The sequence below is a fragment of the Solanum dulcamara genome, chromosome 1 (genome assembly GCF_947179165.1).
Source record: "Solanum dulcamara chromosome 1, daSolDulc1.2, whole genome shotgun sequence".
NCBI lineage: Eukaryota > Viridiplantae > Streptophyta > Magnoliopsida > Solanales > Solanaceae > Solanum > Solanum dulcamara.
Window position 1 is genome coordinate 2,220,088 of NC_077237.1, and position 14,162 is coordinate 2,234,249.

Below are 14,162 nucleotides of genomic sequence, written 5' to 3' on the forward strand. Positions count from 1 at the left end.
TACTCGTCTGAATTTAATTTATTTATCTGCTTTTTAAATATATCAAAATATTCTTTAATTTGTGATATTTGACATATTATCTAAAAAATTGAAATTAAAGAATTATTAAAATATAACTGAATGGAACACTATATATGTCTTACTTTGTCAAATTCAATTTATGTGATATTGATTAATTTGACATGAAATTTAACAAATAAAGAGTTCTTTTAAAATTTATTGTCTAAAACGTTTTTTAATCATTCATATAATGATAAATTATTTTATTATAAGAATATAACTTGTTTTTAAATAATCTAAAATAAAAAATATGTTACATAAATTAAAATGACTATTACTTTTAATGTACTACTCCAATAATATATATCTTCACCGTCCCCTTGTCCAAAGCCCCAGCCGCAGGCCTAGGCTTTTTTTTTCTTCTTTCATAATTTTTACTATCTATATAATATTAGAAATGTGGCCGACGTGCTATTTACGTTAGTGCGATTGAGAGATACATAAATAAAATTATCATTAAAATTATTTTGAAATATATTCAGATATTTTTGATAAATTAAATGTTTGAGTCATGTTAAGAATAATGCTTTTTTAAAAAAGAAATTGTATTATTAAAAATTAGATTTATCTCAATTTATTATTTACTTTATTATCTATTGTTCATGCTAAAAATGTCTAATTTTGAACCTGTGGAATGTTGAGTCTCACATTAGAGCTTTTAGAATAAGATGATCTCTCTATATGATTTTAATCAGTTTTCACCTCATGAAATAGTTCTTGCAAGAAAGATTTTAGTATTTGAGTTTGTTGATTATCTAAAATTTCATTTTATCAGTGAGTTTGATTTCACATCTTCTATTTTTTCTTAATTTCTGCAGTTCTCTTAGATCCAGATCAATTTTTTTTATCAAATATGTTATCTGTTCTGAAAAAGAAAACTTTTACTTCAATTTTCTACCTTAATAACAGAATATAACATACATCGTCTTACACAATCAAATTCATCGTAATATATATATTTTTTAAAATGATTTTATTTGATCAAATACCTAGTCGGGGACTTTATATGTTCCTTGATCTGAAAATTGAAATTGGTTGTGTAGTTTGTAAAGTGGTTGTAAGAAAGGTGGGGAATTAAGGGGGGTTAGCAAACATAAAAAGGAGGAAAATGGGCGTGGCAGCACCGGAAATATATGCCTCTAAGGTGCATGTACTTACACATCAAAGACACAATTCATGGGTTACTATTACTGTTGTCTTAAATACCACACAATTTGTGGCCCCCTATATCACCTCATCATTTTATACTTTCCTATTTGAGTTTTCGTACCATTTCATATTTATATTGAAGTTTGATTAAATAAATATAATTTTATATTTAGTGAGATTTTTAATTAGAAATAAAAAAAAATACTCAATACTTTATTATAATTCTGATTAGTTAATTATTTGGGGCACTCTTTATTAGCTCATCATTTTATACTTTTCCTCTATGAGTTTCCTATTTGGTAACGGATATTTATGTTGAAATTAAATTAAATTTAAATTTATATCGAAAAGATTCATATTAAAGAATAAAATGATTCTTAATAAAAAAAAATTATATTTAATAAGGCTCGTAAAAATGTTGATGTTAAGTTTAAAATAGAAAAAATATATATCTTTTTCTTAATATCTCCATTGTTCTATTTTAATTGTTATGATAAGATTTTGCACAATTTTTAATAAAATATTAATTAAGAGCGTTATTTGATTAATATATCCCTTATTAATTTTTAATTCTCATCTATTTACGTGCCTCTTACTTGTAGAATAATTAATGCTAAGGACAAAATTGAAAAAAATAATTAATTCTTTCTTAGTTAATAGATTCTTGACTATGGAAAATATCATTTATTTGGAATTGATATGAAAAAAGTTAGAACGCCGTTAATTACTCCCTTCGTCCGTCTTTATTTGTTCACTATAATATTTTGGAATGTTAAACAATATTTGTTCAGTTTATAAAATTAATAAATAATATATTATGATGTGTCTATTTTAATTTTGTTATTAAATATATTATTTATTTTTCAATGCTTAGATGACTTGTATTTAATAAGGATGATTTGATAAAATTATGCCTGTCATTTACTATTTTTAAATCTTTATGTCAAATTAATAATGGACAATTATTATTAAACAGAGAAAGTATTAAATAGGGAGAGCAATTGTAAGATTAATAGTATGTTTGACTTATTTTTAAGCAGCTTATAAGTTAAAAAAAAAAGTAGGTGCAAGTCAAAAAAATTTTTGACTTATAAGCTGTTTTCAACTTATAAACTGCTTAAAATAAATTTATCCAAATAAACTCAACTATTTATTAAGACTTATTTTAAGTACAAAATAACTTTGGTCAGCCAAACACTAAAAAAAAATTAAAAATAACTTAAAAACCAATCCAAAACAACCTCTAAATAAAGATATTTGTAAAAGTTCTTCTTCAACTTTTTGAACCAAACTCCATAGAGACACTTGAGTGGAAGAACTGTTAAAAAGCCTTTCACAAAATTCTTTTTTTATGAAAAAAAATTCCATCACTTTTCCATCCAAATTTTAATTTATAGTATCTCATCTCATATCATAAAATAAGACATCAAGAGTAGGAATAATAATTAGTACTACATTTACCGAACTTAGATTGTGATGGTATAATTACAATCCCTCTAATTTTATTGGAAGTATTACTTTCATAAATAGATACCTAAAATAACTAAATTTTAATGCAAATATCTAATGTTGGGCGAGAAATAAAATGAATGTTCTTTCTAAATCATATTAAGCAAATTGTTGAGATTTTTTTTATATAATCTACAACAATAATATAATTAGTGAAAATTTCACCAAATGAAGTTTGTCGAGGATAGAATGTACGTAGATTTCATCATTACCTATTTAAAGTAGAATATTATTTTCGAAAAACACTCAACAATTCCAAATAAGTGAAATATTCAAAATTCAAGAAAATTATTAAAACATTTTTTCTTCATATTTACCCTTTATTTAATAATATTATTGACTACTTTATATTTTCAAGAAAACTAATTTGAAAATAATCAAGGGATAATAATAAAAAAATAACCTTTAATTTATGTTTTAAATGGTATATAATATTCCAATAATTTACTCAAGTGGTGTACCACTTTTGTTTCAGTTTGTTTATCTTATTATTATTTTTATCAGTTCAAAAATATCTTGTTTGTTTTTTTGATAATTATTTAATTTTAACTTTTTCACATGACATATTTAAAATTATTCTATTAAACTTCATATCATGTGTAGCATGAGTTATAAAATAGGACAAACAAATTGAAACGAAAATAGTACGTACTTTTTTTATAAATCTCAAACAAACAAACAAAAAAAGGGCAATATTATTGCTGGCCTGTTTTCTCTTCCTTATCTTCTCCAGTTCCCCTCTGTGCTCCATTCTTGAAGCTCGCGCCCCTCTTCACGAGCACTTCTTCTTCCCTCACAATCTCCCAAAAAAGATATATAAAGAAAAAAATAAAATAAACAGTCCCCAAAAATCTGAAAGTTTGATGCAAAAAACCAAGCAAAAAAATCAGACTTTTTCCCTTCAAACTACTCCCTCATTGCTGAAAAATTATCCAGCTTTCTGGAAACCAATTGCTTCTCAAAATCCAGCACTTGTCACTCATACCCAATAATCTTGAATCTTTGAAAAAACCCCAAAAAGGAAATAAATGAAGAGAGATCGAGATCGAGAAAGAGAAAGAGAAAAAACCACCTTCCATGGCGGTTCCCATGGTGGCTCTTCTGGTAAAGGAAAGATTTGGGAAGAAGATGAAGAAGAACAACCAGATGCAGGAATGGATGAGCTTTTAGCTGTTTTGGGTTATAAAGTTAAGTCATCAGATATGGCTGAAGTTGCTCAAAAACTTGAACAACTTGAGATGGCTATGGGTACAACTATGGAAGATGGAATCAGTCATCTTTCTACTGATACAGTTCATAAAAACCCATCTGATCTTTCTGGTTGGGTACAAAGTATGTTATCTTCCATTTCAACAAATTTCGATATGGGTAATACTCCAGAAAACGAATTAGTTGTTTCTGGTTGTGGCTCTTCTTCAACCATCATCGATTTCTCAAAAAACGAACAAAATCGCACAATTTCTGATGATGATTTAAGAGCTATTCCTGGTGGTGCTGTTTTCAGAGATTCAGAAAGTAATAATAAAAGGCAAAGATCCAGTCCAAGTTTCTTAACAGATTCATCAGCAAGACCAGTTGTACTCGTCGATTCACAAGAAACTGGTGTTCGTCTTGTTCATACTTTAATGGCTTGTGCTGAAGCTGTACAACAAGAAAACTTAAACGTAGCTGATGCACTTGTTAGACATATTGGTATTCTTGCTGTTTCACAATCTGGTGCTATGAGAAAAGTTGCTACTTACTTTGCTGAAGCATTAGCAAGAAGAATCTACAAAATTTACCCACAAGATTCAATTGAATCCTCATACACTGATGTTTTACAGATGCACTTTTATGAAACTTGCCCTTATCTCAAATTTGCTCATTTCACAGCAAATCAAGCTATTCTTGAAGCTTTTACAAATTGCAACAAAGTTCATGTTATTGATTTCAGTTTAAAACAAGGTATGCAATGGCCAGCACTTATGCAAGCTTTAGCTTTACGTCCTGGTGGACCACCTGCATTTAGACTTACTGGAATTGGTCCTCCACAGCCTGATAACACTGATAATTTGCAACAAGTTGGATGGAAATTAGCTCGGTTAGCTGAGACCATCGGTGTCGAATTTGAATTCCGGGGTTTTGTTGCTAATTCATTAGCTGATCTTGATGCTTCCATTCTTGATATTAGGCCTAGTGAAACTGAAGCTGTAGCTGTTAACTCTGTTTTCGAGCTTCATCGATTGTTATCAAGACCTGGAGCAATCGAAAAAGTATTAAACTCTATCAAACAAATTAACCCCAAGATCGTTACACTTGTTGAACAAGAAGCGAATCACAACGCGGGTGTTTTCATTGATAGATTCAACGAAGCTTTGCATTATTACTCAACCATGTTTGATTCATTAGAAAGTTCTTCGTCTTCACCAACTGGGTTACCTCAACCTCCGGTGAACAATCAAGATTTGGTTATGTCGGAGGTTTATTTAGGGAGACAGATATGTAACGTCGTGGCTTGTGAAGGTTCCGATCGAGTTGAACGACATGAAACACTGAATCAATGGCGAGTTAGGATGAACTCATCTGGGTTCGATCCGGTTCATCTGGGTTCAAATGCCTTCAAGCAAGCTTCCATGCTTTTAGCTCTGTTCGCCGGCGGCGATGGTTACAGAGTGGAAGAAAACGATGGGTGTCTTATGTTGGGTTGGCATACACGGCCACTCATAACCACCTCCGCCTGGCAGCTCATGCCGGACTCCGGTGCCGGCGCCGGAGAAGTCGAGTCGTAAGCGAGTTAACTCGGGGTGGGGTGGGTGAAGAGACAGTGAGAGAGACGTGCCTTAAAATGAGTCAAATCAATGTTTTTTTACTTTTTAACCTCTTTATTTATAAGTCAGCCTCTTTATTTACTTTTTAACCACTCTTATATTTTGTTGTAGTTTCTTTTATTTCGTTTATGGCCTATTTGTGGTTGGTTAGATTTTTTTTCCTCCACTCATTTGTATGTCAAGATGTATCTAGAGAGTGATTTGGTGTTTGAGGAAAAAAATCTTTTATTTTACTTTGGCTGATTGGGAGTTGTGAAATAAATAATTTATATTCTAAGTTTTTTATTTTATAGTGTCATAAAATGTATAATTTACTTTTCTTCTTTAATTGGAATATATTATAGGTAATTGGATATTCACTGTTTAAGTTTAGCTAAAAGAAGACACATAGTATTACTCTCTAAAAAAGTACATTTCTAGGGGAGATAGATATTGTTTTGGAGTTGTATTTGTTCGTTCAATCTAGTTATATCGACACATAATTTTTTTTAAATTATATTTATTTATTTTTAATGAATTTTCTGTGGCGTAAATTTTTAAATTAATAATGATCTTATTGAATATTGAGTAGAAAATCATATAAAATATCTTAGCTATAACACAAATATTACCTAATAAAGTGAATATTCAAAAATAGTATTCATATTAAGGCTTGATTTGAGAATTTTCAAACAATCCCGCTACAAACTCATGTTGATAAGAACAAATATATTCACTTTAACTATATGTATGTATAGTAATATAAGAAGTTAGAAAGAAGTCAAATAGGGAGTAATATATTCAAGTCTTATATAAGTTTGGTTGATATTTCTTCTTCATTTAATTTTACCTTTGTCAACTTAAATGTACTTATTTTCATGGATTCGTAGAAAACTTTATAGCTTATCAAAATATCACACACACACACGCATGAATGAATTATTTAATTTAATTATATTTTGCCTCAATTGTCAACTTTATACAATTCTTAAAGTCCTTCATCAATCATATATAAACAGTAAGTCTTCCCTTTCATGTTATTCTTTTCAACCAATAACCATTTGATATTCAAAATTTATTTAATTAAATTAATTATAATTTGTATCGCTTAAATTTATAATACCTTTTCCAATCAAAGGTTTCTTTATCTGCACGTATGATCCAAAATCTCTAGTTAAGACTGAAAAACTCTCATTTATTCCATCAGCCCCTAATGATCATTGACAAATGCAAATACATCAGTAGCGAAGTCAATTTTTTTTATAAAAAAAAATCAAAAATATGACGAAGTTGCCCCTACTCTGCCCTTGATATGCAGGCATTGGGTTCATCTGAACTCAATACTTTCAACGCGTAATATAATTTTTTTTATATATAAGAATTTACTAAGATTACAACAAATAGTAAATCTGAACCCATAACAAGTTTCAATACTTAAACAATTAATAATTAAATCCATAAAATCCGCCTTTATGATTCCTTTTGAAGTATCTACTCACAAGTAAAAATATGGCTCAAGTTTTGTTTTAAAATTGAGAAAATTAAATATCATTTTGAGTTGAAAAATGAAAACCATTAAGTTTGGCTGCCCTTAATTAATATCTAGTATAATTATTGACGTGTGACTTGCTCAATTTAGAAAAATAACTTTGAAGATAAAAAAAAAAAAAATCTATTTGTGTCATCAAGACAGAGAAATGTTCAGTATTATTGTTCATATAACCATATTAGGTACTTTATTTGTGATTAACAAAAGGTATTTGAACTATGTTTAGTTCCTTTTTCATATTAGTACATTTACAAATCTTGTTAAGAGCTTGATTCACTTGGTACTCCTAAAAGTAGTAAATTTGTACCTAACAAAAGTGGAATGTAATCTCTTTTTCTTTTAATAATATAAAATTATTAATAAACAATTGACTTTTTTGTAGTGTGCTAGTGCTAACTTAAATTCATCTTTCCTTTTTCCTTTTTTTTTTTAATTTACTTTTTGGACAAATTGTATGATGAATTAAATCAAATACATAATTTGTAGAATTATTGGATTAGTTTTACTAGTGAAATAGTGCAATCAATTTCAAGCATGAATTATATTATACAAAATTATAGTCTATGATTGTACATGTTATAGAAGATAGTTCTCGATGTTTATTTAATATTTTTTACTGCAAGAATTATTAATAGATCATATAGCTTAGCGTTGGATTAAAAATAAGGAAAATTTACATAAATCCTACTAATTTAGGAGCTAATTACTTAGAAACACTCTAATTTGCAATATTACGTATCTTACCAGATCTTGATGTGTCCAGATACGTTCAAATACATGTATCTCGGGATACATATGGTCAAAATTAGGTGTAATTTATTTTAGATAAATTGTATTCAAATGGATTCACATGTGTTAGCATACATAACAAATCTCGCTCACCTTTCTCCCTATTTTAGTGTATCTGATAGCAAAAATACGTGTATCTAAATGTATTTTTCTTAATATATGATAAAAAACTCTTAATTAATGATAAGATACATAATATTTTGAAAGTATAGATAATAATAGTATATGTGATAGTGAAATATGTCTAATTTGCAGTTTCTCCTAAAAATAATACGAAATACTTCAACTTAGCTATGAAGAAAGCGAAGGTTGGATGAAAGACTAGACAAAATTCCTGCCACACCATTGTGATGTCCATGTGGGTCAAATATAAGAAACGAGATGTTTTTAGATTGACAAGCTTCTGAAAAATGACGTATATGACATCTTAGACGTATTTGATAGCGGAAACAAGATAGAAAATTGAAAATCATTGTAAAGCATACATAGAAGATTGAGAATCGTTGTAAGGCATAACATAAGTTCATAAATCATATGTACGCAAACTTTTAAGCTCGCTCATGGTATACATGAAGAGACAAATCTGTGAAATCTATTGAACCAAAAAAGATAATACATTTCATGAGCTTGAATTGTGAATAATACATATCATGAGCTTGAATTGGGACTTTCACAATAAACTTTAGTCTTATTAAGAATAAATCTTTATAGGTTTAGAGAGGTTGGTATTAATATTATCAAATAATTCACTTTTGCTTTTTGCAAGACACTTTAGTCACATCTTTCATTCATGGTTGAGAAATGAGGTGATCAAGAATATACCCTTTCTATTTTATATTACTTGATTAATATTGACCTGACATATCTTTTAAAATACAAATATATCTTATTAAACTATTCTTGTTAATAATGTTTCTAAATCTATATTCACTATACTTGTATCATGTGTTTACATTCACAACAATTGAAGAAAAAGAGAAGTAAGAGGAAAGAGAAATAAAGTAAGATAGGACCTCATTTATACTATTTAGGTGTAACATGCCCTCCCAATAGGAATCTTCAAGGGCAATGAACCATGCTCTTCCCATGTGCACTATGTTCCCTTTAAGATTATTTATTGTTGAGACATCAAAGTTGAACATAAAAGCCCTTAATTTCCATTTCTTTCTTTGTAATGTGACTTTTGAGGGTCCCTTCCAACAACAAAAAAGAGGTGGTGGGGTGGGAAGGGGGCACACATTTGAGTGTTAAACACTTGTAAATAGTTTTTCACTTTTTCACTTATTTTTGCCTTCTTTTTTTTGCTTTAAAAAAGTTTGGAGTATATAATCGTCTTATTTTATGTGAGTTTAATCGCTTGTTTTTATAGTCAGATAAATCTCATAGCATATTTAGTACCACAATATCTTTTAAAAATTTTCTAATTTTTTTAATTTCAATTTTATATACATATAACACATAAATTGAAACAAAAGAAATACTATTCTTTTTCCTCCATGTCATCACTTTAGTCTTTAAGCGCTAAGGAGTAAGGGGTAAAAGATTTATTTTAGACAACATAAATGGATAAGAAAATTATTTTAAACAAGATAAAGGGGTAAACGATCACCAACAAAATGTATAAGTGGTTTATCGGGTCAAACTTAGGGGAGGAGGAAAATATGTATTCTCCCATAAGGCTAATTATTGCTTTTTGTTTTCCTATGATGCTCAGTATCCGTTTTAGAGATCGATTAATTTGATTTTACTTTAAAAAGATTAATTTTGAAAATAGAAATAATTTTTATATTCAGGCGTTAATCTAAAATATCCGATTAAGTGCGATTGACTACTTACTGCTCCATCACAATTTTCAATGATTCAAAAGTTGAACCTCCAAAGAAATAATTTCCATTTTTTTCCCGTTGTGTATGTGCCCCTTTTTTCACCAAGATTATGATGCAATGGAAGAACTACTTCACCCTTAATTAGAAATTTTGGGTTTGAGCCCTAATCCAAATTTAATCGAAACTCTAATACGGACTCCAAACTAGAGAAAACCAAAAAAAAATGTATATGTGTCCATTTTAATTTAGGGGTCCCTTCCAACAAAAAAGAAAGGGGATGGGGGAGGGGGCACACACTTGAGTGTTCACTGTTGTCCAGGCAACATTTAGCCTTAGCAATAAAGAAGAAAAAAAGATGATATAATATAATGTGGAATGTGGGGCTCTATAATACTATTTTGGGTACAAAATTTGGGATATCCCCACATTAAAAAAAAATTGCACATGGTTCTACTTGTATGATTTTAGACATTTGGGTCCTACTAACACACCCTTCAAGATCTACATGATATATTTTGTTGCCTCCAAAAAAGTTTACCTTGATTTGATGATTTTTGCTTAGTTAGAATAGGTAACAAGTCACATCTCAATTTACTTTAATACCTTTAATATGATGAATTATGAGTTATAATACATAGTTTATGTTAAATTTTATCTCAAAATTAAGAAATTTATAGTCGAAATTTCACATTAAAGATTCTTACCTTCGAATTTACTGAACATTTGAGAAGTTGTAGGTTCAAAACTTAATCCTTGTTAAAGTTTTTAATAATTTTTCATACATATATACCTATATGTTACGGTAAAATTATTAAATTCAATCGACCTCGTTTACAGGAGCTTCATACGTCTATGGTTTGGGAGCCCTCTTATTTTTTATTCGCATGGAATTGTAAATTATTGATTGTTTACATAAGTTTTTCTAGGGAGTTTTGGAGTAATGTTAGAATTATTTGTGTGATTTATAAGCTTACAAGTCTACGAATTTGAGATATGAAATCAACTATTAATATTTGCAATATCAAGTAAACTGTTCATATCATACCTAGCTTGAGGTTTGGAGTTCAATTTTTCTCCGATAAATACAAAATATTTCATACACCAAATTATAGTTATTGTGTTGGATCCAAAGAAGTTTTGAATTTGGACTTTTCATCATTGTTGGAGTTTGTAATTATGTTACTAAGAAGTGTCAAAATATAATAAAATAGTTATACATAAAAATCAACGGGAGTCTATATATAGCCTAGATATATAAAAATAAAATTTTAATCTAATTAAATAGTATAATTTTTTTTTAGCCAAGTATTGTCATTTAACACGCGTTTAACATAAGGTGGCTTCGTCACTGCCTTTCATTTGTTTTTACCAAATCACGCAAAAAATAAAATTTTACAAAGTGCAGAATGCATATTGATCTTATCCATATTTGAGAGAAAAAAAGTATTTTTTGATAGACTCTGTGTGTTGCTTTTACCAAACAGAATTGCTAAATTCTTTTTAACTGTTAATAGGTAAAAGATGAATGAATGAAGTTGTCACTTGTCAGGAAACTGGAAAGTATAAAACTTTAACTGAAGTTTTTTTTTTTTTAACTTCATGAAGTGTCAAAAATTTAGTGAAGTTATTTCTTTTCAAACTTAATTTTATGCCCCACATACTTATTGACTTTGGACTAAAAAGTTGTTTTAGGCATAATTAATACTTCATCCGTTTTAATTTATGTAATATAATTTAAGTTGATATAAATACATAAATAACAACATTATTCAGTGAAATCTCACAAAGTAAGGAGTTAACTTGATATGAAATTTTTCAAAAAAATATATTTTTATTTATGTGATTATAAATCATGACTAAAATATAAATTTTAAAATTAAATTATTATTAAATAGAAAATGTGTGATTATTTTTTGAATTAACTAAAAATAAAAGCGGGATATATAAATTAAGATAGAAGAATATTGCTCTATTAAAAGTACACTACCCTATTAAAATGTGCATGTGTAGTTTAATTAAGTAGTTTCCTAGCATGCTAATCAAAGAACTTACAACTTTAATTATGGTTGAAGTTATCATAGGATAAGATCAATGCATCTCATCTTTATCTTATTTTATATTCTATTTAATTAATTGTGGTCAAGGAGAAGTTTTTTTTCATACTTGAATAGAGTGTTGAAAAAGTTTTTTTGTTATTCAAAGTGAGATTACTTTTAAGGTTTCCAAGCTTGAAATAATTATCCTATGCAATGAATCTTCAAAATTATCCTAAACTCATGATCACATGTTTATCAAAAAATAATTTGAATGTGTAATATTATTCATTGCTTCATTTACTTTGTATCTTGCTATTTTGTTATCACATTTTTTTATTATTGCGTGTCACAAATTTTTCTGTTGAATCGAGGATCTATCAAAACAGTTACTTTACTTAGCTTATAAATATTTTTAGTTTAAGCATTTTTTTTACCATTTTAATCTATAATATTCTTTTGATTGTCAAAACTCTTAGCTTCCTCTCCATGTCATATCCGCCATTCATCCTTTTACTTGTAAAAATACTTTTAGATTTATAATATTTTGTAAAAAAATTAGGGGTATTTAAGTTATTTTATCTAAAGAACAACTTACCAATATTTTTTCTTTGCCAAAAACATTAATTATTTATTATCAGGTTCGACATTTTTATCTAAACATACATATATTAATTCATTTTATAAAATTAATTTCAATATTTAAATGCTTATCAACACATAATACTTAGGCCTTATTTATTTGGAGTTAATGAAGGTCTTAAGCTTACTCATTCAGATCTTAGTCATTTAGTATGTTTTGTTTTCAAAGTTTGAATCTTAATCATTCAGATGTCAGTTATTAAGTCTGTTTGTTTTCAAGGTCTAAATCTTAATCATTAAGTGCGTTTATTTTTCTTATTTTATAAATATTTAATGGGTACGAATAGGTCTGAATAAATAAGATCTATAACAAAGTCTTAATATCATTAAGATATCTATTTAAAAATTCCTACAAATATGACAGTTCACGGTCAATCCATCTACTTTCACCCACCACAAACAACCGCTATCAATCACCACCACCTATTATGCACAACCACCGTCCTCAACCCAACCACAACTATCACCAATTACAACCACCTATCATCTATAACCATCATCCTCAGCTCAACCACAACTATCGTCAATAACCAAAATCAATTATCATCACCATTAGTCACCAATAAAAATCATCATCACCAAACATTCTTACATTCACTAATCACTATCGATAATTACCATCATTAGTCATTAGTATATATCGTTAACCTCCATCATCATTTATCACTGTCATTAGTTATCAGTATCATTCCACTATTAATTATCAGTTGCTACCAACAATAACCACGTTAATCACTAGTACCAACCACGGTGCCATAATACTACCCATAAGGCCATAACCACTATCATTAGCGAACACCATCCCAAATTGGCACATACAATCACTATCATTAGTCATCACCACCACTAATTGCCATATAAAAATTTTAAAATATTTTATTAATATAATATTATTTCAATTCAGTATTTTGTTTGAATTTTATATTTATTATTTTTTAAATAAAGACAATTTTTATACATTCAAATATTTAAAAAACAAACAATATTAACTATTTAATATTCAGATCTTAACTTAACATTCAAATTTGTATTCAAATTCAGACCTCTAAATCTTAATATACATCCTAATATTCAGATATGCATTCAAATTCAGTCGTCTTAATCTTAATACATATCTTAATATTCAGATGTGCATTTAGATTCATAGGTCTTAATCTTAATGAAAACAAATAAGACCACTTATCAGTTATTTACACACAAATAATCTAAATGGGCTCACAATGCCATCCCCCCACCCCAACCCCCTCCTCCCTCCCCCCCCCCAAAAAAAAAAAAAGCTATTGGGTAGATAAAGAGATCAAAGCATAATTTGAAAATGGGCCTTTCATATTGAGAAGCCCAACATTCTAAGATATCATTAGAAATTCATTTTGAAGTTTGAGGCAAATTTTTTAGAAAAAATTATCTAATTAAGGAAAAAATTGTAACTTATTTAGTGAAAATAGATATAGTTAAAAAATATTGTAAAAAAAATAATGGTTTAGTTGTATAGCGAATTAATGATATCCTAAGTTAGCTCCTAACTTAATTCATATAAAGCCTACGTTTTAAGCACAAATTGAATTGTTTTCTCCCCCCATTCAATTCTCTCTTGCGCATTCACTCTCTAATTTTCACAATATTTCAAAACTGAAAATTTATCCCTCATCAAATTTTCTCTTTCTTTGGTTTTTCAATTTTCATTATTCCGGTTCTCTCTCATCCAAATCCATCTTTCTTTTTTTAGAAATTGAAAAAATCTCCTAAAAGATTTACACAACAATCACATTGATTCAGGTATCTTGTGCTATTTTTATAGATTTGTGAAAAAATTCACCTT

The 14,162-nt window shown here is 28.3% G+C and overlaps 1 protein-coding gene across 1 annotated transcript; it reads left to right on the forward strand.

The window, feature by feature from the left end:
• Nucleotides 1–3,386: 3,386 nt before the first annotated feature.
• On the forward strand, nucleotides 3,387–5,815 carry LOC129896932 (DELLA protein GAI). Its single transcript, XM_055972928.1, has one exon. It carries the CDS (start codon nucleotides 3,747–3,749, stop codon nucleotides 5,484–5,486), a length of 1,740 nt encoding a protein of 579 aa, XP_055828903.1. The 5' UTR covers nucleotides 3,387–3,746; the 3' UTR covers nucleotides 5,487–5,815.
• The last annotated feature ends 8,347 nt before the right edge of the window (nucleotides 5,816–14,162 follow it).